We start from the raw sequence: 25,205 nt of genomic DNA, 5'->3' as shown, positions 1-25,205 counted from the left end.
CTCCATTCTTACCTAGCGTTTTAGCCATCCACTCAGCCAGATCATCTCTTAAAGGACCCAATGCCTCCATTCTTACCTAGCGTTTTAGCCATCCACTCAGCCAGATCATCTCTTAAAGGACCCAATGCCTCCATTCTTACCTAGTGTTTTAGCCATCCACTCAGCCAGATCATCTCTTAAAGGACCCAATGCCTCCATTCGTACCTAGTGTTTTAGCCATCCACTCAGCCAGATCATCTCTTAAAGGACCCAATCCCTCCATTCTTACCTAGCGTTTTAGCCATCCACTCAGCCAGGTCATCTCTTAAAGGACCCTATCCCTCCATTCTTACCTAGCGTTTTAGCCATCCACTCAGCCAGGTCATCTCTTAGAGGACCCAATCCCTCCATTCTTACCTAGCGTTTTAGCCATCTACTCAGCCAGGTCATCTCTTAAAGGACCCAATCCCTCCATTCTTACCTAGCGTTTAGCCATCCACTCAGCCAGGTCATCTCTTAAAGGACCCAATCCCTCCATTCTTACCTAGCGTTTTAGCCATCCACTCAGCCAGGTCATCTCTTAAAGGACCCAATCCCTCCATTCTTACCTAGCGTTTTAGCCATCCACTCAGCCAGGTCATCTCTTAAAGGACCCAATCCCTCCATCCTTACCTAGCGTTTTAGCCATCCACTCAGCCAGGTCATCTCTTAAAGGACCCAATCCCTCCTCCTGCTGTGCATTTATTTTCATGCTCAGTGTCAAATCTTGGCTGGGTTCCTCCATCATTAAAATCTGTTCAACAAATGTTATATTACAAATAATTTGATTTTTTTTAAATAATCATAATGAAAATACTATTTATTTGTAGATTTAAAAAATGCTAATTTCTGCAGATTGCTAAACCACTAATCATAATTATCCAATGTAAGCCAGATTTTGATACATGTGTATCAGCTTTTGGATTGATTTACAAATGGTGAGCGAATTCAATTTAGTGTGAACGCTCATAAAAAGGTTCTCTAGATGGGCATATGTATCACAAAGCATGCTGCAACAAATAGGGATTATGGCAGAAATTATAATACAAATAGAACTTTGAGAGTTAAAGAAAAAGACATAAGAGCATAAGAGTAACACATGGAGGGTATACAATTTAATAAGGGAATAATAGGTATCATGTCTAATGTCCTCCACATTGAGATATAAATCTGCCAGCTCACCTGAAATATTATTTTGCTGTTAATCTGGGGTTCTGTAGAATCATCTAAGAGATGATCTGCACACTCTGTCAAAAAAAATTACTCCCATTTTTGTATGTCTTCAAAGACAAAAAAGATTAACAACTAGAATTTATGAAATAAAAAAATTAGACCATTATACCCTTCATTCTATAGCTAAGTGTTAGGCTCTTGTGAGTTTATTTTAAAATGTATGTGGTCCTCCCGCAAATGAGGCTTCAATATGTGATGACTTGGACTGTGTTCCAGCGCTCCTACCTAATTTGATAACTAGACTCTGGAAAGTTGGGATGAATTTTGAATTACAGCTGCAATTTGAAGCTACTTAGTTTTTACTGAATAATAAGGAATTTTGTTATGGTCTTGTACTGTGGGGGTAAACGTAAGTATCCTCCTGAGACTGCATATTGATCAGTTTAGAAACCGAGTAACAGAATCTCTGAATTAATGCAAACAATTCAACAATAAAAGATTTACCTTCAAAGATGTATTTAATTCAAATTAAATCAATGTCAAATTTGATTATATACAGCGTGTTTAACCACTCAAAGCGGATAATTCCATAAACACCTGCAATAACGTTCACTCCTTGCATGGTGACCTTGTATTGCGATGTCCCACCAAAAAAGGAGAGTACTGGATTGCAATACACATAACGCCAACTAAACTTTAAAATTTGATTCACTTAACATATTTTATATTGACTTAAACAGTAATAAACTTGTTGACAACTTCCATTTACCATTAAACAAATTTCTGTTCTATCGTTCTTCTTCTTTTGAACAATATCAGCACATAAATGTGCTCAAGAATTTCATAAACACAAACATTCAACATTTTTTCAAATAAATGTTGGGATATATGTTACTATTAAAACATATTTTGTTAAAAGATTTGGGACTGGGTATTCCCACTGAAAATGTGAATATCGCCTGATGTGATATGCATGCAGTGTTCCTATGCTAGATTTTTTGTGCAACATTTACTGAGAATTGGGAGAAGTGAAAGTACACTAGTGCAGTTGTCTGCTTCCAGGGCTTTTTTTCCTGACTTTGTGAAGAGGCCCTGGCCCTCTCACTTTGTGAAAAAATGAGTCGCAAACTTTTCAAAACTGTAAAAAAATGAGTCGTAAACTTCTGAAAATTGTGTAAAAAAAATCGCAAACTTGTACACATTGTTAAATTGAGTTGGTTAAGACTAAGTATAGTAAAAGCATGTTAAATACTTGCATCATATTGAAATGTCTTTAAATAATGCATTAAAATAATATTTTCATTTTTTTTACACTTTCTTTCAACAAATAACAACTTACAGTTAGATCAACAATATTCTGACTGATAAACTCTATCTAAAACCATAGAAAAGCCTAACCCTTGTCAATATCTTGTCTCTCTTAATAAAGTTATGAAAGAAATGTAAACCATTTATTTTATTTTTTTCAGATTTTACAAAACATAAATACATGTACATACACTATTTGAACATTACTGTGCATCATGAAAATGCATTAAAATCAATGTTCATATAAATGGATCACAGTTATCCTTTAGTTTAACCAATATTTATAATTGTAAACGTATAAGATATAGAACAACAGGTCTCCCTTTCGGTTTTCAATACATAAATCATGTGCTTTCATCAAAATTTTTAATGACTTTCCATATTATTTAGTCCATGTCTGTTTTAATAGTGCATTGTAAATACACTAACCCTTCTGTAGAAATCTTTTGTTTCTTTATTATTCCTGAATTGTAATAAATCGGGATTATTTTATGTTTTTTTTTATATTTTTAGCATAGAAACGCAAGTTTTGCGATGCCATTTTGTTTGTTTTATGGTGAAGTTGATCGGCCATGCTTAAACTAATACATCGGTTACACCGGTTTCAAAATTTTAATCAATTCAATTGTTTGTATTCTATTATAACAAGCCAGTTAAACTATAACAAAAACAAAATTTGTGAATAAGCCATGAAAAACGTTGGAACGAAACTTATTTTTAAATTGTCAAATGACCGTTTTTGACAGTTTTAAGCACAAAAAGTCAGTTTTTAACAGTTTTAAACGGTATAACAGTCAAATCCAAACTAGGCAAATTTTTACAGGACAGTAGGTCCTGTAAAATATGAAAAAATACAGGACCTTCTCTTTTATTACAGGACCTACCGCCTTCAGAATATAATAGTAAAATAACTTGGTTTCATTGCTGGGAGCAAGGTGTTTATGATATAAAATGATAAAAGATTAAAAAGCTATTAATTTCAAGGTCACACATTTGTATTTGTATCGCTCCTTCAATATATCGTAAGAACACTTTCCAAAACGAAAGTAGCCTATACATGTTTACCTAAGCTACGCTTGGCGCACATGTCAGATAGGAGTCTGGTCAATACGGCCTAAACTGTCGACGGCCTCGATAAATTATGACCTGCCTTTTTCACGCATGGACATTGACAGCCAAGATAATATCTGTTCATTGACAATGATCATTATAATACATTACTATTGCTATTACAACCACACAAATTGATATCTGTATCATTTAATAATCAGATTTATGATTATCATGTTAAGCGACTAGGCGTCATGGATTTGGACCGTCCTGACCAGCATTCGTAAGATGCACAAAAGTGGACCAATCTGTAGTGCCCTCGAAAAATTCTGTTTGCAGAAACAGCGTTATTACGGAAAAGCACGTTTTTTCAATACACTAAATCGCTATTTGTGCAACTTAGTAAACTTTCAGAGCCTTAAACAAACCTACACAAACCAACGAATTTGTTCTCTTTTTTTACCAGACAATCGGACATGTAAATTTGACCGACAGGCATGACCTTACAAAATTTTACAGGACATGTCAGTTGGTCAGGCCATGTTTGGCTGACACTTATAAAAAATTGTATTGTATTGTCGTGTTAGATTTGTGAGTTGTCTGTGTCAAAATTGTGAAATGGAAGAACACGGCCAGTCTCAAAGAAGTAAAAAAATACCTGGCTTCAATTGGCCAATTTTGTGCAAATTTGTGTTAGTAAAATGAAATACTAGGGGCCCATGCGTGTGACTTTATCCCCGCTCAATACAACGGGCACCTTAATTACCATAGGTGAAGGAAACCCTACCAGTACTGTATGGTCAGTCATGCTCATATGAGCCAGAAGTGAGGATGGTTACTGGAGGTTTCGGCGAAACCTCAGTTCGGCGAATTGATTATAAATAGTAGGTGTTAAACCGGTTCGGCGAAATGATTTATAGTTGATTACGCCTCTACGTAACTACTTAATAGGTGTGAATAGATCGATCTACAGCATTGCTATCACATTCCAATTGTCGGCGAAGTGATAGCAAACACTATTGTGTTGCCCATTAGCAGATCAATTACTTATTTCTTGCTATCAGAAAAGTTTTGACAATTTGGAAAAAAAGTTCAATACAACTGATTAACTTAGTAACTCAGTTCTTACTAAGGAAAATATTGCTGAAGTATATGTTATATCAATTTTGTTATTGCAATTCATAATGTAATGTTAAGAACCAAAAAAAAGTTAAATAAAACTCAGTAACTTAGTAACCCAGTTCTTACTAAGTAAAATATTGCTAAATTATATGTTAAATATAAAAATGTAGCAAACTAAATTCCATGTACAAAATTAAAAAAAAAATCTCAATTAAAATTATAATTGAAATTTTGTTCACATTCATAAATTGTTTTATTTCCAATAGCAAAAATAAAATGATAAAGTTAAAATGAATCCTTATGGAATGGTTACAGTATCTCTAATGAAGACTAATGACACTGTCTGGTGCTCAACAGCTCGAAATTCCTCACCTATGCCAGGTGTGAAATGTCATGTTTTTTAGTAAACATCCCTAACCAAGTGGGTCCTTCTTCACAAGTGACACATTCCTCAAATAATTAGACCAATTAACAACAACATTCATACTTTTATACTTTTATTTAATTTTACATAACAATAACATAGTCCAGCACATAATCTCATAATACATTTTCTAAATCGCATCATAAATTTTCATTGTATTTCTGTTATATTGTAAAGAAAATACATATATATATATACTTAATACATAAAAGTAGCACATGAAAAGCCAAACACATTTATCATTCACAAAATTGTACATAGTACCAGTGCCCCAGATAATTATTTGGGTAATAGGGTTTTCACCCATTGATTTTGAAAAATAGGGTGATTTCAATTTTTAAATAGGGTGAAATAAGTTATTAATATTTATACATTAAAATCAGTGCTGTTGTTATACAGACTATGTGCAGAATGCACATTTCAACTTTTTGTTCTGTCCCATCAACGTCAACAATTTCTAACCAGGCCAGGGATATGACTTTTTCCACTTTTGCCATTTTTTTTTGGTTCTAATCACGGGCTTTCCGTCATGTTTTTGGATGTCAACTCGCTACTTTCAACTGCTACATACACAGATTCTCTCGGGCACTGTAGTACATGTCACACATAAAATATAATCTCTGTCAATATATTAGTCTAAATTCATAAATAATATGTCACAAAATACATTTCATTATTAATACACCTTCATATTAAAACATATATTATTGATCTCTATATATTACATATATGGTACATAAAGGTTTAACAATCTTCGTCGTGGATGGCATCAGTTGTTGTGTCCAAGTCCTGCGATGTGGCTGCATGTTCTCAGTAGCTGTGTCGTGGTCATCTCGTCGTCTTCGTATTGGTCCCATGCTTCAAACAGTCTGCCGTGGGTGTTCACATTTTGCTTTCTGTGTATTCTTGTTAGCAGATTTTCAGATACCAGACGGATTTGCAGATCAACAGTTTCTGCTTCGCTGCGAAGGAGTGGCACAAGTACGTAGAAGCTTAGATCAGCTTTACCAGCCCTAGTGTTTATGCGACGATGCCACCCCTCCACGTCATTGTTAGTTTTTATAACTTCATGGAACGCACTCCAATTTTCTGGTTTCCACACTGATCCGTGGATCCACGTTCTCTCCACGTAGTCCATTACTTTTACGCCGAGTCACATTTTTCAAGCATTTTATACAAGGGTATTCATTCGCCATGATAGCTAGAATAAAACATAAGTGACCATGTCGAGCATTTATAGTACTCAGCATAATATGACATTCATCACTAAATACCAAACTGTGAGCTGTTTTCGGGTAATGAAATTTGACAGCCTCACTTGAGCCAAGCGTTCTTTATAATGAGTGTGAAAACAATATCGCTAATTAAAATATACAAATTGGTAATGCCGTACATCGATCTATTCACACCTATTCAGTAGTTAACAATATCGCTAATTAAAATATACATTTTGCAATGCCGTACATCGATCTATTCACACCTATTCAGTAGTTATGTAAAGGAGTAATCAACAATAAATCATTTCGCCGAACCGGTTTAACACCTACTATTTATAATCAATTCGCCGAACTGGTGTTTCGCCGAAACCTCCATAATCCGTGAGGATAAAGTAACTTTTGTCTGAAACAAACAGATATATGTACATATTTTTACTCTGCCTTTTCCATAGAATCTTAATCTGAACGGTACATGACCAGGTTTGGGTTCTTAAAAAACGGCCTGCTGAACGGGAATTGAGGATTGATGACAAGTTTGAAATGTCGCGACAGTCTCTTACTTCGTCCTAGTCAGTGCCTGTTCCTTTCCTTCAGGATTAAAGTCTATAATGATTAAATAAACAGTGGTTAACACGCAGTCGAAATATGAGTTATACATAAACATAACATTAAACTATCGTAAAGTAAGTTTCGAATGTTAACTTGACGCCATTTGTAAAGGTTACATTACACTAAATCATTGTGTATCCCTCCGTGGTCCATTCGAAAGTAGTGCCTATTTCTAAAGAGTTCCTTTTCTCTTCTTGAATATAAGCCATTTAACAATGTGAGACATGACTTTTGTGGTTATTTGTAATATCCTGTATGTGTCTGGAGTACTTTGATGCCTTGGATTGGAAGCTAACTTAAAAGATGAACTTTTGAGGGTGTGTTTCCTATTGTGTGGGGCTTTTGTCGAAATTAGGATTCCGAAACACGTTTTTCTACGGTGGGTTCATTCGACAGCGATTTACTTTCTTAGAAGTTGCGAGACGGTATGTTTTTGATTGCAATTATTGGAAGATGACAGATCCATCTTTAAAATGATACCAGGTTCGGAAAAATTGATACGTCGGAAAGGCAAGAAAAATGCTGTGAAAGTTGTCAGTTTTATAATGGGACCCTATGGGAATCGGAATTAGTGTAATATAACCTTTAAAAAGCACATTTACTGCAATGTCAAGGTCACATGGATTCGTCTGCAAGCGAGACAAGTAGAAAATGAATTTTAATGAATGTTTTGATGATTTGGGTGCTAAAATAGATGAGAGGTGTCAATATTTTGGTCCAAATGGATGTTTTAGGTGGTTTTAGACGGTCCTGGATGGGTGGGGGACCTGGTATGGACAAGTAAGGGTAACATTTCCAACAAATCTTAAATGTAAATATTATTATGTCCATAGATTGAAGTTTCAGGTGGAGAGCAAGATGAAAAATATGCAAAATTACATGCATGCAACCCATTTATGCCATTTTTCTCTTTGTTTGTAGGCCTGACCGTTTGTCCTTGAGCCGTAGATGGTCAACAATCTGCTAGCTGTCTTGCTCTGACTGGTGCACTGGACATGATTTCAATGTGAGTCATCATACTGATTGTTTAATTAACACATGAATTTCAGTTTGTTCGTTAAAGTACTAACTTAGCTGTGTATTTTTACAGTGGACGTAGTGGTGCGGTGCAGGTGGTAGACTAGGTATTTCCATATATGCACTATGTTTACAGAATTGCGGCCAGTGGAGCAACATAGCTGATGAGTTAATAGCACTAGTTCTTCAGACAAATAACTTTATTTTCAACCTATAAAGCATATTTAGCTGTAGGTGGGGCCAAATAGCTGTAAGATCTGGCTTTTGTTCTGTTAAGCCCTTAGAGTAATGAATTTCAGAGTGAAGACCATAGCGCCTTTTCCTAGTCAAGTATCGGGCAGCTGTATGTCTTTTCAGAAATGCACATGTCTTTTTAAGCATGTTATTGTGTTTGCTTTTAATAAGATAGGCAATAAACTCATAACCTTTAGACAAATGAGCATCTGTAAATTCAGATTTCACTATTTCAGAGTCAGCCAGACCATGATTGAGCTTAAGGATTGTGCTGCGGATGCAGCCTGTGCAGTTCCGGGAGAAAGTCACTGTCTCGGGCAATGCGGTCTGGTATCAGGTAAGCACTATTGAAAGCCTCACACTTTTGGGGGGTCTGAAGCCTTGTGCTGTCAATGCGATCTGGTTCAAGTACAATAAGAATGCATTCTCAAAGCAGTACTTCATCACATATGGTTATCTCAAGCTTACAGTTCGCGGGCAGATATGACTTCGATTTGTTCTTGCTAGCAGAACCCCTATAGGCCAAACTATGCGTTAAGCACTATTTTCCACAGCAACCCTTGCAGACAGAAAAACAATACTTAAAATTACTTCTGGTATTTAATTTCTAATTTCCTACATATCTCTTTTGTATGTTTGTTTGCCCTTTTTAACTCTGACATGCCATCTTGCTCACATTGATGGAGCATATCTGTTATTGTTTAGAGCCAAGTGCCCGGCTGCTCGAGTTTGCCGTGTCAATAATGAGAAAGCCATGGCATGATGTCTCCTCTATGTGTATCCTTATCTCAGTGTTGAACATAATTGCCAGTTTCAGGGGCCTAAACATTTTATTTTATTAAAGGTCTGGATGATCCTTGCCTGACTGCGGATTTGTGTACACCTCAATCCGACTCTGTGTCCTGAACAGAGGCCGCAGTGGTGCAGCGCTTGTGGACGATCCATCAACATCCTGAAAGGTCAACACCAAGCTGGGAAAATTGATCCTGATAGTCATCCCCAGGTAGTGGAATGAATGTTCACTGAACTACAGAGGAATCACACCCAAATGACTTTCCTGCCACGACATTAGTGTGGCCACTCGCGTAGGAATTCCTTAGCAAACATGCTCTTTTGCATGGTGACTGTGGACATTTTTGCAAAACTTACGCTTTCAACACTGGATTTTAAAGAGAATACTTAATAAAATGTCGCTAACAGGACTTATTTATATGAGAGAGACTATCTGGATGCGCATTAAGTGTCACTTTGTGTCGTAAGCTGTTGAAGGAGCGATTTGCGCCTTTTTAAGTGTTAATTTTGGGTAGCCGGCTTGTATCAGCTTGAAAGCTGAGAATTATGCCTCTCATCATAATAGCATTAATTTTTGTAATTGCAATGTGTATGTTTAGATTGTAAGTGAAGCTTTTAATAATAATTTTCTTAAAAAACATGATTTTATATGCTGTCAGTGAGTTTTTTATTGAAAAAAGTGCTTAAAATTTAAAAAAAGTCTCCTATTTCATCAAGAAAAGTACACTGATTCACAATCAATACATTTATTTGGGCCTTTTGCTGATATATTGGTGACTTTCGCATGCAATGATACCAGTTTTTGCCATGAAAGTTACGCGTAACAATAATTGGAGACGCAAAATCAGCTGTCGTCACTTAGACTAAAAATCATGCATTCCGACTTGACTGCGGCCAATTTAGTCACCGCTTTAAATGGCCATTTTAAGGCCTTTACCCCCATCCAAATGCACTGAAATTGCATATTCATTGTGGAAATAGTTGAAATCTCATGTGGAGAAAGTTTGAAAAAGATAGGACAAAGTTGAGTTCCCTTAAAGGTTACATTACACTAAATCATTGTGTATCCCTCCGTGGTCCATTCGAAAGTAGTGCCTATTTCTAAAGAGTTCCTTTTCTCTTCTTGAATATAAGCCATTTAACAATGTGAGACATGACTTTTGTGGTTATTTGTAATATCCTGTATGTGTCTGGAGTACTTTGATGCCTTGGATTGGAAGCTAACTTAAAAGATGAACTTTTGAGGGTGTGTTTCCTATTGTGTGGGGCTTTTGTCGAAATTAGGATTCCGAAACACGTTTTTCTACGGTGGGTTCATTCGACAGCGATTTACTTTCTTAGAAGTTGCGAGACGGTATGTTTTTGATTGCAATTATTGGAAGATGACAGATCCATCTTTAAAGTGATACCAGGTTCGGAAAAATTGATACGTCGGAAAGGCAAGAAAAATGCTGTGAAAGTTGTCAGTTTTATAATGGGACCCTATGGGAATCGGAATTAGTGTAATATAACCTAAACAAACTGTCGGTCATGAAAAATAACAAATTAAAAATAATAGCATTTTTTATATTCAAATAACGCAAAGATCAGAAATGTTACAAAAGCGAACAACGCGGTAGTCACAGTCAATTGATTCAATACCGATACAACACATACAATATATTATTTGGTTTATTTTTTCAAAAACCATCGCCATAAAATATAAAATGGTCCCATATAAAATAGGTAATGAGTAGGCTTGATTTTTATCTTGATGTGATACGGTGAAACATTGAAAAACATTTACTCAGTCGTCTGATTTCCAGTCGTTACACCCCCTGGACGTTACACCCCTAGTCATTACACCCTCTAAGCCTGGACATTACACCCACCAAGATGTAAACATAATTGATAAGGTTACTAAGGTGTGATCACACCTACCATGGGGCACACTTCACTTGATTAATGATGTTTCTGCTTTAATGTGTCCAATGGGGGTCTGTCCAAGTGTTTTTTATTGTTTGTTTGTCTGTATGTCTGTCTTATTGATGTGCTGTGTTAATTAGGAAATAACAATTTTTTGGTGTGAAAAAATTGTTCTTTGATCTTATAATTTGTTAATTATCAAAGTGTAATAATAACACCTAAAATTAAAGGAGTTTGTCCACACCATTATTATTAAAATTCATTTGAAGATGTTGTTGTTTGATTTTATTAATTCTAAAGAAAATTGCATCTTTATGTCGGGGCAAAAGAATATCAAAACATCGAAGGTAACAAAGTTAATAAGACAATACTCAATGCAAATTGTTTTTACTCATTGTCCCCATATATACCAGAACAATTTTAGAGAAATGTATATTATAGGTATACATTGTTACTCTTATTAATAATGAGAAACTAAAAATCTAAAAATATGATATGATATGTAACAGAATGGTATTTATGCAGGTAAAGGGAAATGGGTAGAGACATGAGGGATTAAAGACCCTCTAACTGTTTATTAGGGGCCATAAAAGATACACAGACTAGTGTCAATTTGGGCCCTCCCATAAACTGTGAAAACATGCTTTGATTGTTACAGTAAGTGACAGATTCCTGTTAATTGTGTTTCAATATAAAAAAGTATTTCTTCAATGATCCTCATTATCAATTCTGACTTTAAAGTTTAATGATATTGTAATTAATGAACTTTGAAGTCTGCAGTAAAATTTTATATATCATACAGTGACAATATGTTACTTCTATTTCAATATCTAGTGAAATGGGATTTCTTGGCAATATTATTTTAGTGTTTTTTTTAATCAATCATAATTTGTATTTTATTTTCAAAGTTATTTCTGTCTGTATATTCCTGAAAAAAAGTATTAATGATTTAGATGCATATTATTACATTTTGGTGAAATAAAAAGAAATGTATAAATTTAAGATTGTGTTTTGTTTATTCTAAATATTGTTTTTATTTATCATTATTTTTATTTTCAAAGTTTTTTCTGTCTGTATATTCTTGAAAAAAGTATTTATGATTTATATGCATATAATAACATTATGGTGAAATGAAAATAAATGTATATGAATTTAGATTGTGTTTTGTTTATTCTAAATATTTTTTTTATTTATCATTACTTTTATATTATTTTCAAAGTTTTTTTCTGTCTATATATTCTTGAAAAAAGTATTAATGATTTAGATGCATATTATAACATTATGGTGAAATAACAATAAATGTATATGAATTAAGATTGTGTTTTGTTTATTCTAAATAATTATTGTATTTATCATTATTTTATTTTGTTTTCAAAGTTTTTTCTGTCTGTATTATTTATGATTTAGATGCATATTATTACATTATGGTGAAATAAAAATAAATGTATATGGATTAAGATTGTGTTTTGTTTATTCTAAATATTTATTTTATTTATCTTTATTTTTATTTCTTCAAGTTTTTTCTGTCTGTATATTCTTGAAAAAAAGTATTTATTATTTAGATGCATATTGTTACAGTCATTTTGGTGAAATAAAAATTAATGTTTTAAATGATGGCTGCTCAATCTTAAATAATTTGAGCAACCATTAATCTCATCAGTGTCATCTTACATGACAAATCCAATTAGTGGTTCATAAGTTGATTACACCTTTCTATTCTAATCAATATCTTGGTGGGTGTAATGTCCAGGCTTAGAGGGTGTAATGACCAGGGGTGTAACGTCCAGGGGGTGTAATGACTGGACACCAGTCGTCTGAACTTTGTTTAATCTTTTTATTATACACAAATTAATTCCCAATTTTTATATGGACACTACGAGAGATGAACTTCCAAAACTGTCATACTACAATATTTTTGTACATGTTATTTTACACATGTATTTACTTTATATGGTTGAATGTGGCATGTGGCTGATCGAAACCTCAACAAATACCGGCACAATTTAAGGATCGGCACTAAAAAATAGGATCGTAGTGTTTGTGGAATTATTGGGATGGCACATTCTGCTGATTTTTTGTATGAATATGTGTCATATTATCACTGAAAAACGGGAAAATGATGATAGCGCATGCTATTTACCATGTAGTAACACATCCATCTTACTGATTTTTTTTTTATTTACAAGCACATAAACAAAACTATAAAATGAATAGTGAACCATCTCATGTGGTCACATGTATTTGTCATGTCTAATATTCTGTAAACTAGTGTTTATTTGAATATTATCGTATTATACAAATAATATCTTAATATTAATAGTTTAAATTGAAACAAATACTGATAACCTCAACAAAATATATAAATGTAACATCTCTGACATTATAATTATTTCTTGTTAAACTCAGCAAATGAACGAAAGAAAATGTCTCAAACTAAGCAAGATATTTTGATAATTGTCATATAAATTTATATACAATGCACACTTATATTAAACTTCAAATAATATGCAAGATTGTTCTTCACCAGCACTATAGCGACATAAGGAATTTATAACGACAGGGCAGGCACACAACAGCAGCTACATACTGCTCAACTGTGATCCCTGAAATTATATAATTTGATATTATATTTTGATATTATTGATTGTACACCCTTTTATAATTTTATTATTTAATAACTTGCATTTTATACTTATATATTTATAAACTATATTACGTATTTGTTTCAAAGTTTATTCAGCCTCTGATATACATAGACTTGAATATAAGCATAGTTGTACATACAGTTATAATTGTTATCTGAAAGAGTGATAACAAGAAAAAAGCAGTTTTATATATAACTAAACAATGCTTTAAATACAAACAAAGTAGTGTACAAAGTTGACACGCGATAATAATACCACGCAATAATTAATGTAACTTCGCTTTTACGTTTTAGAAGTACTTACCAGTGTCACCACACTTAATGTGATGCCACCTTATACAGTGGTCATATGTCACCGCTCTGGAGTTTTAGTAAACCCGTCGTAGACAAAACAAACAACGATGCGCAATCATGGTGTTAGGCGACTTATCAATTTAAAATTTGGTCCTTTATACTGACTAATGGGGTTATTTACCCTCGGGACTTCGGTTAAAAACCATTGCCCGAGCACACTGCTTAACATATAACTCTGCTTAAAAAGGTCGAAAACGGCCATAAAATGGACAGCCCGATTTTACTGGGCTGTACCATTGATATAAATATAAAACTTTGCAGTGTTGGTGCGGTGCCTTAATAAAAATCTATTGGTTTAAAAATATATAACCTTTATATGAAGCGTTAAAAAGACGCAGTACTTTACAGTGGATATGCCTATCGCTGTTAAAAAGCGGCGTTTTAATTGGTTGATGCGCTTATAGAACGATGGCGCTGATTGGCCGAAATTTCTTATTACGGATTGCCAGTAGGTCAATCCGTTTTATAAATAGATTTTCCCACGGCTGAATTTGTACTTTAAGAAAAAGTAAACAATAATAGTTTATATGCAAAAAATATTAATGAAAGAAAAAGATGATAAATCCAAAAGAACTTGGACTTATTTTATAGTTATAAATTATTATGTTTATGTTATGTTACTGTGCTTATTATTAATTATTATCATTAATATGATGTTGTTATTGTATGTTATTGTTTGTTGTGTTATTTAAGGAGGAGAGAGAGAAAAAATAGCCCAATTTTTATAAGTAAAGATGGTGAAAACACACATACTGTTGTATGTGGCATCATCATTACCAGACCCATTGTTCAGTATATACTGCAATGGGTTTTGTTGGAGTCTTTAGACTTTGTGATCTGTGTTTTAAATGTTAGAGTCCAAATAGGACTATTTAAATATAAGTCTTATAGAAAAAGGGATACACATATGTGTATATGTTTGAATAATACAATAGTAATACTTGAGGGTTTTCCAGATCACAAAGTGGTTGAACATTGCCACAATATGGTCCTTTATAATCATGTAAACATCTTTAAATACTACACTCCGAAATGGCACGTATTACTCAATTTCAGTTATCACCATTGAAGTAATTAAAAAAATCGTGGAATTAATTTAATTATCTCAAATTGTTTCTTATTTATTTGAAACCATTGCAAACTTTCCGTGCTAATTGTTCACACCTAAACATTAAAAGAACCGCCGTTTAATTAGCATTTTAAATTAATGTGTGTGAAAAACACAAACATACTTATTTAAATGCACTTCATTTAAGGAATTCGAAACGGGACACAATTTAAATACATAGTAACTTTTATTGTATTTTGAAGATTTTTTTTTTGATACGCATATTTGTAGTATGCAATACGATTTTTCATAGAAGCATCGCAACAATAATAAATTAATTGTAAATATTCATTCTCTAAACATGCCTGTACAGAACTTCATATTCATTGTAAAATGACATATTTGTATGCTTTATCCACATACGTTTTATCTTAATGATGAATACAGCGATCTTAACATTGTGTCTAGAATTTCAATAATGAATATAAATTTTAGTTAAATATAGGGCTGATAATGGTGTTAAACCGAATCCCCATAGTTATCAAACTATGCCGAACCCTAATTTCATATTTTGAATTTATTTCATTTATATTACCATATATAAAATAACATTTGTTTGAAAGAGCGAGTCGTTATATGTGCGGGGCGAGTCGTTATATATGTGGGTCGAAACGTTATAAAACACGGGGCGAGTCGTTATGAGGCGAGTCCTTAAGGGGGCGAGTCGTGACATTACCCGACATAAGCATTAATGTTATTAATGAAAACATCGAAACTTCCGTTTTAAAAATAAATGTATGCGATCGGCTGTGTGTTCCTTTTTCGCAAAAGTTCCTGTCAGTGAGTTAATTGCAGTGATTGCATGGTTAAAGCAAAAAAAACTCTACAAGGAGATTGAAGTATTCAACGCTTTTAAATTGATCCCAAATGTGCTGTGTTTTTTTTTCTACCAAGTTTATTATTATCAGTCAATATAAAGAAGTGAAACTCCAGCTGCTGGAGCAGTATTGAATTTTCATTAAAAACAATTAGTTGGTCCTTTATTTAAGGCAAGTGACCGATTGCCCAAACAGTACAAAACAGCACAATACAGCACAATACAAACCAACATAAACACAAAATATGAATAAAGCTGGGGTCACCGCCTTGGAACGGTCAATGCAACGCATTGGGGGTTTAAACCTGGTTATAGAGCGCTCAACCTCACACTTGGCCCAGCAATATTCATAAAACATTTAAGTGTAAATAAAATTTAACGTCATAGCATTGTAACTCAAATTAAACAATAATAAAAGGGAATTAAAACGCATTCAATTTAATTACTATTTAATTACTCAATTGCATTAAAGATACAAGAGTAACAGAATTACAACTTTTTGACGAACAATCAAATAAAACTATTAACAATTGTCAACTACATTCCTTCTTTATAGAAAAGATTTGAGAAAATAGAATCATATAGTTAATATCTCAGATAATCATCGCGCAAATACAGGAAGAAGCAGCAATAATGGGTGTAAAAATTCCATATTGCATAGCTTGGTTGTTTATGTAACTGCTAAACAAATTAAAAATAATTAAATCAAACAAGAAACGCCTATCAGAGAGAAAATATAAATAAAATGGAACGTTATAAACCCAATGACCTATGCATGTAGATTACAACTGGGAAAGTCGGTCGTATGACGTCACAAAAATCCATAATGACGTGAACAAATTCCAAGGGCAGTACTAAATAAAAATATTAATGGGGCTGTGCTACTAATAAAACAAGTTTAGGTGATTTAATATTAAGAAGCAAATGAATAAAAATGGTAATTCCATTAAAGCGACATTATTGGAATCAAACGGTATATAGGTGTTTTGACAACTGAAGACAGAAATGATTTGATGTACGATTTGAGTCCAAATGTAGTTTACATGCAGATTTGTTCATACGACACAATGACACAATTTTATTCAACAGTGAAAAATGCCTATAATGTAGTATTCATGCAGATTTGTTCATACGACACAATGACACAATTTTAATCAACAGTGAAAAATGCCTATAATATCACTAATGATTCCAAATTTTAAGGGAAGAAAGATATAGTGAATCGAAAACCATCAAACAAGTGTTTTTAAGTACATAAGCATCGTATCCTTTTGATAAAAACAAGTTAATTAAATTGAAAAGTTTAATATGAACATTTGGTTTAACATATTTTAATTTACGGACACGCTTCAAAACATCTCCGTAAAATGATGGATGGGAGATTCCATTATTTAAATGCCATTTTAAAGAAACATTATATTTTGAAATTAAATCACCATACTTAGAGTAAAATCTAGCAAATTTATTTCTTAGGTTATGATACAAAAAGCCTTGTTTTAGCAATTTTTTAGTTAATATTAGATTACGATCATTAAAATCTTTAATACACGAACATGCTCTGGCATAACGTACCAACTGCGAAATGTAAATACCATAGGAAGGTCCTTTAGGGATGTTGCCATCTAGAAACGGAAAATTTACAATTTCAAAGTTAAAATCGTCCCGTTTGTCGTATAAACTAGTTTTGATCAAATTATTATTAATAGTTAAATGTAAGTCTAAATACGCAACGTCTGTATTGGATATACACGATCTATTTAAGACTAATTCTTTTGGGTAGATTTTGTGAATATATTGTTCAAATAATGGATTATCTAAATTAAGTATGTCATCAATGTACCTACTAGTAAGGTTAAAACAATTAATCAAATCTACTTGCTTAGTTTTAGATAATTCTAACATAAATTCGCTTTCATAACAATATAAAAAAAGGTCAGCTATAAGTGGCGCACAATTAGTACCCATAGGAACGCCAATAATTTGTTTAAATATTTTGCCATTAAATTCAACAAACAAGTTATCCAAAAGAAAAGTAAGTGCTACACAAAAGTCAAGACCAGTCCAAATGATGTAATTATCTAATATCTGATTAGTAAAAAAAGCTGTTTTAGTGTTTAAAGCTAGATACAAACATTTCTCTCTAGCAAAAGTTTTTTCAATCAAAGAAACAAGTTTGGATTTTCTTAATGCGTGAGGAAGCGTTGTATATAGTGTCGAAAAATCATAAGTACTTACCTGTGACACCTTATATTTTTTATTTTCAATTTTATCAATAACTTCTAAGGTGTTTTTTATTGACCAAAATAGGTTAATATTACTATTTTCATAAACTTTATTACAAAATTTAGCTATATGATATCTAATAGCACTCAATGCGGATGTAAGATACACTGATAATTGTTTGGTGGTACAAGACACTGAATTAGCGATAAAACGACTTTTATATGGCGTCTTATGTAATTTAGGTATCCAGTAAAGTGATGGCAATTTATTGTCAGTAATATTGACTATTACATTTAACTTCATGCATTGGGCAATATGGTCGGTAATAATTTCATTAGGTTGCTTATTGTACTCACAATATGATGTAGTTTGTGAAAGTTCTTGTGAAATAGTTTGAACATAAAACACCCGTCATATTATGATAACATTATTAGCAGCCTTATCAGCAGGAACTAAGACGAATTTAGAGTTTAAGTCTTCAAGCAATTTACAGAGAATTTGTTTATTAAATTTAGGTGAATGTGGTAGGGCCAAAGGATGTGTATCATAAAAACATATTTTATTCATGGCCATACTAAATATTTTTGTTTTCCAATCATTGAGTGCAGTAATTTCAGCATTTTCCTTCCTGCACCATTTAGTGCAATAATCATGTAAGGATGTTACGATATTCTTAATGCAGTCATCAAAATCAACAGGAATAGGCAGTCTGTACTTAGGGCCTCTGCGTAGCCAATTTCTAAGGTTTTTATTTTGAATGAAATTAAGATCCCCAGTAATAACATGTCCAACTGGACCATATATATATTTAGAACTAGTACAGTCACATAATGTAGGACAATTTCTTATTACATTTATATCTGTGGAAATAGAATTATAATTAAAAACGATACGTCTTACAGGTTTACTATATTTGTAGCAAATAAGTGGTGATTCAGTATTGCGGAAATAAGGGGGAATCAACCGACGTACATTTTTATCATTGAATATTTTAGGAAGGTCAATTAAATCAAGACCTTTGTTACAAAACTCAATTTTGATACGATTTCTAGTTTTGTTAAGTACATTTTCAATAAATAGTTTAAGATAGTAGTCAGTGAAAGATTCAATAATACAAGCACATTCATATAGAGGGTCAGATTGAAGTAAAATAAGTTTACATTCCTTATCAATATGCGCCAACGAAGAAACAGAAAGAGAGCAAAGTGCACTTAGTAATTTATGTTTACCCCCATTTTGTAATACTGTGTAGCAATCATTTAAAGAAAGCAGACGTTTAAATTTACGCCTTAAGTTACCATTTTTCCTAATGCCATGTGAACGTTTATTTCTTAGACGTTTACTAAACAGAGAAAATGAATTAATCGATTTATTTTTAGAATTTGTTCGGAACTTCCAACATTTAGAATATTATCATTTAATCCAAGTGGGTAAGCTGATTGCAAACGTTTAATCCATTCAAATTCTGACATGCACCTTGCTTTTAACTTATTTAATTGGGTTATTAACATGCTATTGCAGTCATATTGAAGTAAATATTTACCTAACTGCAATCTGACGTAGCTTCTTTGATTTATTTGTTCACACACAGTATATATTATTTGAAGAAAAAGAGTTACTACGCCGATATGCGGTATCAATTTTATACGATAATCTCAATCCCAACATGAAAATGGGCATTAAAATAGTGTATTAAATATTTACACATAAAATTGTTACAAGAATAATCAATAAGTGATATCATTTTATACAATTTTTTTAACTTTTTTACTTAAAATGGACTATGTCATTTCAAAGGGCCACAAAGATGCAACGTCTTAAAGGGGCCGTCCAACAGATTTTGGCATGTATTGAAGCTTGTCATTAAATGCTTTAAATGCTTTATATTGATAAATTTAAACATTTTAACTATAAATCTCCAGTAAAAAAAAACAATAATACAATTTTTTTAAAGGAAAAAAGTAACCCTCGACAGGGCTCGAACCACTGACCCCTGGATTCCTGGAGTCATGGAGTAAAAAGCCTCCCGCTAGACCACCCGACCATCCACGCTCATATTGAGGGCGGATGTATTGTTTAGCTATATAAGCAATCCTCGTAGTTTCCCAAAATATCGAATCGCGTCGGTACGATGCTTTATCTGTTGGACGGCCCCTTTAAAGAAGCTGAATTTCACCATAATAATTATTGTGTATAATAAGGAATACACACAGCTTGGCGCTATCTTTGATGAAACAAATAGTGTATGCATTCTGAGATAACACTCGTTTTATAAAATGAAGCTTGTTTATTTGGCTCTGTTATTGATAACATTTTTACATTATTATTTTGAGTACCGGTATTGTATATGAAACAGGTTTATTTACAAAGCATGATAGCGCAGTTGGTTACAGGGATGCAAACAGTACCGTCTTTTTGTATGGTCTTTACGCTGTAAGTTCAATACACAATTTGTTTTCATACACTAACCGGGGTACTGCTAATTTGTTTTAATCAAATTTCGAATGTTGTTTTCTCTGAATGATTTTTAAAGTAAATGGCAATTATGTAAACAAAAATAATTAGTTACATTTAACTACATTAAACATTAAGTATTTTTTGCTTTTAATGCGGAGTACACTTTCTTTCCTCATAACGCGAGTTATCTGTCATACTTTTCGTCTTTTCTTCTCTTTTTGCTAGCTAGGTGAACATTGAACGAAACTTCCGCCAGTATTTTTCTACCATGGAAGATCAAGTTATTTCTGAGTTAGAAAGTGCCTCGCAAATTGTTTTGGTATGAATGTTAAATTTCACGTTGTTATGTAATATGATAATAAGAAAGTATATCTATTGTTGATATGTGTTAGCGGCTGAAACAAAATAACTTGATTGTTACAAACTTACCATTATTCGGACAGGAATACAATCGGACTATTACTCAAACACAAGCATGCAAATGGACAACACCCTGCGTCTGCTGTGACTCATGCGAAGTGTGGTACCATCAAGAATGCATGGGGATGCCAGACGCGAAATTTATATAATATTACTATATTTATTTTTAAATGGGAAATATAATAATAAAATATTTGTCACATAATCAGTCAACAAAGTAACAACACCTAAAAACAACCTATTACTCACCTCTAAAGGTAGCAATAAACAGATAATCTGTCAGGCATTCAGGGCTGATGAGGGTACTGATTATCTGGTGGTAGATGAGGCTATTACTGATAGGGATTGCTTAGAACATAACAGAACAGAACAATAGAGATAAGCCTGTAGTATGAAATGAGTTGACATACTGTATGATTGAATAAAGTGGACTTGAATTAGGTACAATTTTTGTAAAAAAATACATTACATTTCAAAACATTTTTAGTAGGACCATACTAGCAGTATTATAGTGGATTAAATCAATCATGAAGTACTCGTGTATAAGTTAAGTAGCATTCAGTCTTCGAATTAGCCTATAAGCCCGAAGCCCGAGTCGATTATTGGGCCGGTCGGTCGATCCTTAATGCTTATAAAATAGCCCGACCGGTCGATTAAATATTTGAGGGTAAAATTGTAAACAAACTGAAAAACTGAAACTACTATCATATCAATAAACTGATTTATACGCCTTTATAAGAGGCACGATTAAATTCGCTAATTCAATGCCTAAAATGACGTTATACGTGTTAAAGAATCGATGAATCACCTTGGGCAAGAAAAATTGTAAAAGTCGCCAAAAAGGATTAGAAGCACAAGGAACTGTTCATTTGTTCAATACTGTTACTGTTACTAATTGTGAGGATAAGCATCCTAAAAATGTTGTTAAATGTGAGGATAAGCATCCTAAAAATGTTGTTAATCGTGAGGATAAGCATCCTAATGTAAATAAGTTGGGTTCTTCAAGTTCTTTTGGTGACAAGCATTTTAAAAACGTAAATAAGGTGAAACCCGTTAGTCAACAAGGTGATAAGTACAAAAATCGTAATCTGAAATGTGTTTATTCTAACGCAGACAGTTTTATAAACAAACTAGATGAGTTTAAAACTAGATTTATGTCAGATAAGCCGGACATTATTATGATAACAGAAGCTTTACCGAAAAACAGCAGATTTGAAATGATGAAAAGTGAAATTGCGCTAGACGGATACGATATGTTTCCTGAAAACTTTCCAATTAAAAACTCTAGGGGTATAGTGATATATGTAAATAGTGAACTGAAAGCGGTAGAAATTGACATAAATCAAAGATTTAGTGAATACTGTTGTATCAAGATTAATCTTAAAGATAACGATAAATTACTAGTTGTATGTGTCTATAGAAGCCCATCTTCAGACATGGAAAATTACGATTTATTGAACGCATTACTAAGGCACATTAGCAACCTTGAAGAAGAATCATTTTCCCATATATTAATTACGGGTGACTTTAACTTTCCAGCCATTAACTGGGAGAATAGTGAAACAAGGGATTCAGTTAGTTCAAATTTTTTGGAGTGCATAAGAGACTGCTTTCTTGAACAGATAGTAGATAAACCAACTAGATTCCGTATTGGACAGGAACCATCCATTTTGGACTTGATAATTACAAACGACTCAAACAATGTACAAAACATTAATTACCAAGACCCCTTGGGGCATAGTGATCATTTAGTTATAACATTTGACTTTGTATGTTATACTCAATATTCCAATACTAACACAATCAAGTTTAACTATAAAAAAGCTGAATTTGAGAAAATAAGAGAAGGAATGACCTTGGACTGGGATAAATTATTGGAAAACAAGGACACTAATGAAATGATAGACATATTTATGACCAAACTGAACAATGAAATGAACGAACACATACCAAAGAGAAAGAGCAGTGTGAGGAAAAACAGTGTGCCACTTAGTGTAGAAATAAGAAAATTAATTAGGCAAAAACATCGAGCATGGGAAAAGTACATGAAACATAACAACGAAGAAAACTACAAAATATATACAAGGACTAGAAACAAAGTGAAATCAATAGTAGCAAAGGAGCGTAAAAAATACGAAAAGGAAATAGCGGAGACATCCAAATCAAACTGTAAAAACTTCTGGTCATATATAAACTCAAAAAGGAAAACGCGTAGTGGTATATCGGAATTACACGAAATGAAAGATGGGAAGTTATTTATAGCTAATAGTGACCAAGATAAAGCAGACGTTCTAGCAACATTCTTTACTAGTGTATTCACACAAGAAACTGATGAAAACTTTGATAAAATGGAGAACATTAACTTTGAGAGTCTGTCAAGTGACGATGAATTTAAACCAGAGGAAGTGAAAACCCTATTAAACGAACTCGACACATCTAAGTCTCCAGGTCCAGACCAAGTTCACCCAATTGTTTTGTCAAAACTGTCAGACATAATCCAAATACCTATGTGCCATATATTCAACAGCTCTTTTAAGTCGGGTATTGTGCCTAATGAATGGAAAATTGGACAAATTACAGCATTATTCAAAAAGGGAGATAAAAAATTAGCCTCGAACTATAGACCAGTCAGTCTCACTAGCGTAATCTGCAAACTGATGGAAAAATTAATTCGTAAGCGGATAGTTGATCATATGAACTCTAATGATTTATTCAGTGATAAGCAGTTTGGATTTATTGGAGCCCGATCAACCAACCTACAGTTACTCAGGGTTATGGACCACTGGACTAGTATACTAGATCAAGGAGGCGAAATTGATACAATTTACACAGATTTCATGAAAGCATTCGATAAGGTCCCACACAAAAGATTAATATACAAGTTGGAAAAATATGGCATCAGCAAACAAACATGTTAATGGGTACAGAACTTCTTAACCGATCGTAAACAAAGGGTACAAGTCTATGGGAGCTACTCACAATGGCACGTTGTCACCAGCGGCATTCCTCAGGGTTCCGTACTAGGACCGATCCTATTTGTGGTGTTCATAAATGACTTACCAAAATGTGTGAACTCTAGTGTTCTTATGTTTGCGGACGATACAAAAATATACCGTGAGATTTCGACTAAAAATGATCAGTTAATTCTCCAAGATGATTTGAATAAACTTTTTGAATGGAGCAACAAATGGCTGTTAAAGTTTCACCCAGATAAGTGCAAAATACTACAAATTTCAACAAAACCCCCAGAAATAAGATCATATACTATGCCCAAGTATGAAGGAGGCCTCGTTTCTCTAGAAAGAGTTGAAAATGAAAAAGATGTTGGTGTAACAATAAACTCAAAATTAAAATTTGATGAACACATACAAAACCAAGTAAATAAAGCCAACAAAATGATGGGATTAATAAGACGTTCATTTAAATTTCTAGATTTTAGAAGCTTCAGATTATTATTCAAGTCCATTGTAAGACCACATCTGGAATATGCCAGCAGTGTATGGAGTCCATCAAAAATTAAAGACATTGATAGCATAGAAAACGTCCAACGTAGAGCAACCAAAATGTTACCCAAACTTAAGGATAAATCATACGAGGAAAGACTTAAATTGATTAAACTACCCACTTTGAAATTTCGCAGACTACGAGGGGATATGATCGAAACATACAAGATCTTGAACAATATCTATGACAAAAGAACAACAGTTGAAATTTTTACTTTGAACACAAATACAAATAGAGGTCATCCATTAAAACTTTTAAAACAAAGGTGTGCACGCGACATTCGCAAGAACTTTTTCTCCAATCGCATTGTAAACATATGGAATAATTTACCAAGTGCTGTCGTCACATCCAAGAACACGGATACTTTTAAACGACGCCTAGATAAATATTGGATAAACCACCCAATGGTGTACGATCATAACTGTGACTATAATGAAATAACCGGAGGCAAAACACCGAGACTATTAAATAGCGATGACGAAGAAGAGGCCACTACAGAGGTCCAAAAGACCTGCGGTGGTAAACCACCTAAGGTAACCTAAGGTAATGAACACATGCGGCCAACATTTTCTAAACTGTCGTGTAAACATCCAAGTATGTTGCTATTTAAAGTAATGATGCAATTGACGCCCAATCGAGATGGGGTTATTCAAAGTGAGCATGCGTAGATCATGTTCTGGGATGTTCGCGCATAGACACTTCGTAATGTTTTAAAATAATGACCAATCTAGAAGCGTATTTAATTTTAGAAGCGTTTTGCGAAAATGTATTTATAATTCATGAAATATGGACGAAGTAATTTTTCAATA

At 33.3% G+C, this 25,205-nt stretch overlaps 2 protein-coding genes and 1 long non-coding RNA gene across 13 annotated transcripts in view; 2 read left to right on the top strand and 1 right to left on the bottom strand.

Moving 5' to 3' along the window:
* LOC127851248 (growth arrest-specific protein 2-like) overlaps positions 1 to 7,025 on the bottom strand; it is a 76,686-nt gene extending 69,661 nt beyond the window's left edge. For 3 of the 10 annotated variants that reach the window (XR_008035713.1, XM_052384871.1, XM_052384874.1), the window contains exons 1-3: positions 6,873 to 7,025; positions 1,201 to 1,265; positions 652 to 772 (exon numbers count right to left, since the gene is read on the bottom strand). Coding sequence is in view for 9 of the 10 variants with exons in the window: in XM_052384871.1 (XP_052240831.1) it covers positions 652 to 766 (115 nt within the window). In the remaining variant the exon portion in view is untranslated. The other 7 variants (XM_052384872.1, XM_052384875.1, XM_052384876.1 and 4 more) reach the window with 7 other exon arrangements.
* Positions 7,026 to 7,687: 662 nt separating this feature from the next.
* Positions 7,688 to 9,141, top strand: LOC127851237 (uncharacterized). The gene is made up of 3 exons (XR_008035708.1): positions 7,688 to 7,927; positions 8,409 to 8,509; positions 9,017 to 9,141. It is a non-coding gene; the product is annotated as an uncharacterized LOC127851237 (long non-coding RNA).
* An 11,550-nt stretch (positions 9,142 to 20,691) lies between these two features.
* Positions 20,692 to 25,205, top strand: part of LOC127850200 (exportin-4-like) — a 76,715-nt gene continuing 72,201 nt past the window's right edge. For both annotated transcript variants that reach the window (XR_008035120.1, XM_052383041.1), the window contains exon 1: positions 20,692 to 20,791. Coding sequence is in view for 1 of the 2 variants with exons in the window: in XM_052383041.1 (XP_052239001.1) it covers positions 20,741 to 20,791 (51 nt within the window). In the remaining variant the exon portion in view is untranslated. The remainder of the gene's footprint in view (positions 20,792 to 25,205) is intronic.

This window comes from Dreissena polymorpha, chromosome 11 (genome assembly GCF_020536995.1).
Source record: "Dreissena polymorpha isolate Duluth1 chromosome 11, UMN_Dpol_1.0, whole genome shotgun sequence".
Taxonomy (NCBI): domain Eukaryota; kingdom Metazoa; phylum Mollusca; class Bivalvia; order Myida; family Dreissenidae; genus Dreissena; species Dreissena polymorpha.
The sequence above is the reverse complement of the archived record's forward strand: the minus strand, read 5'-3'. Positions and strand labels throughout refer to the sequence as shown.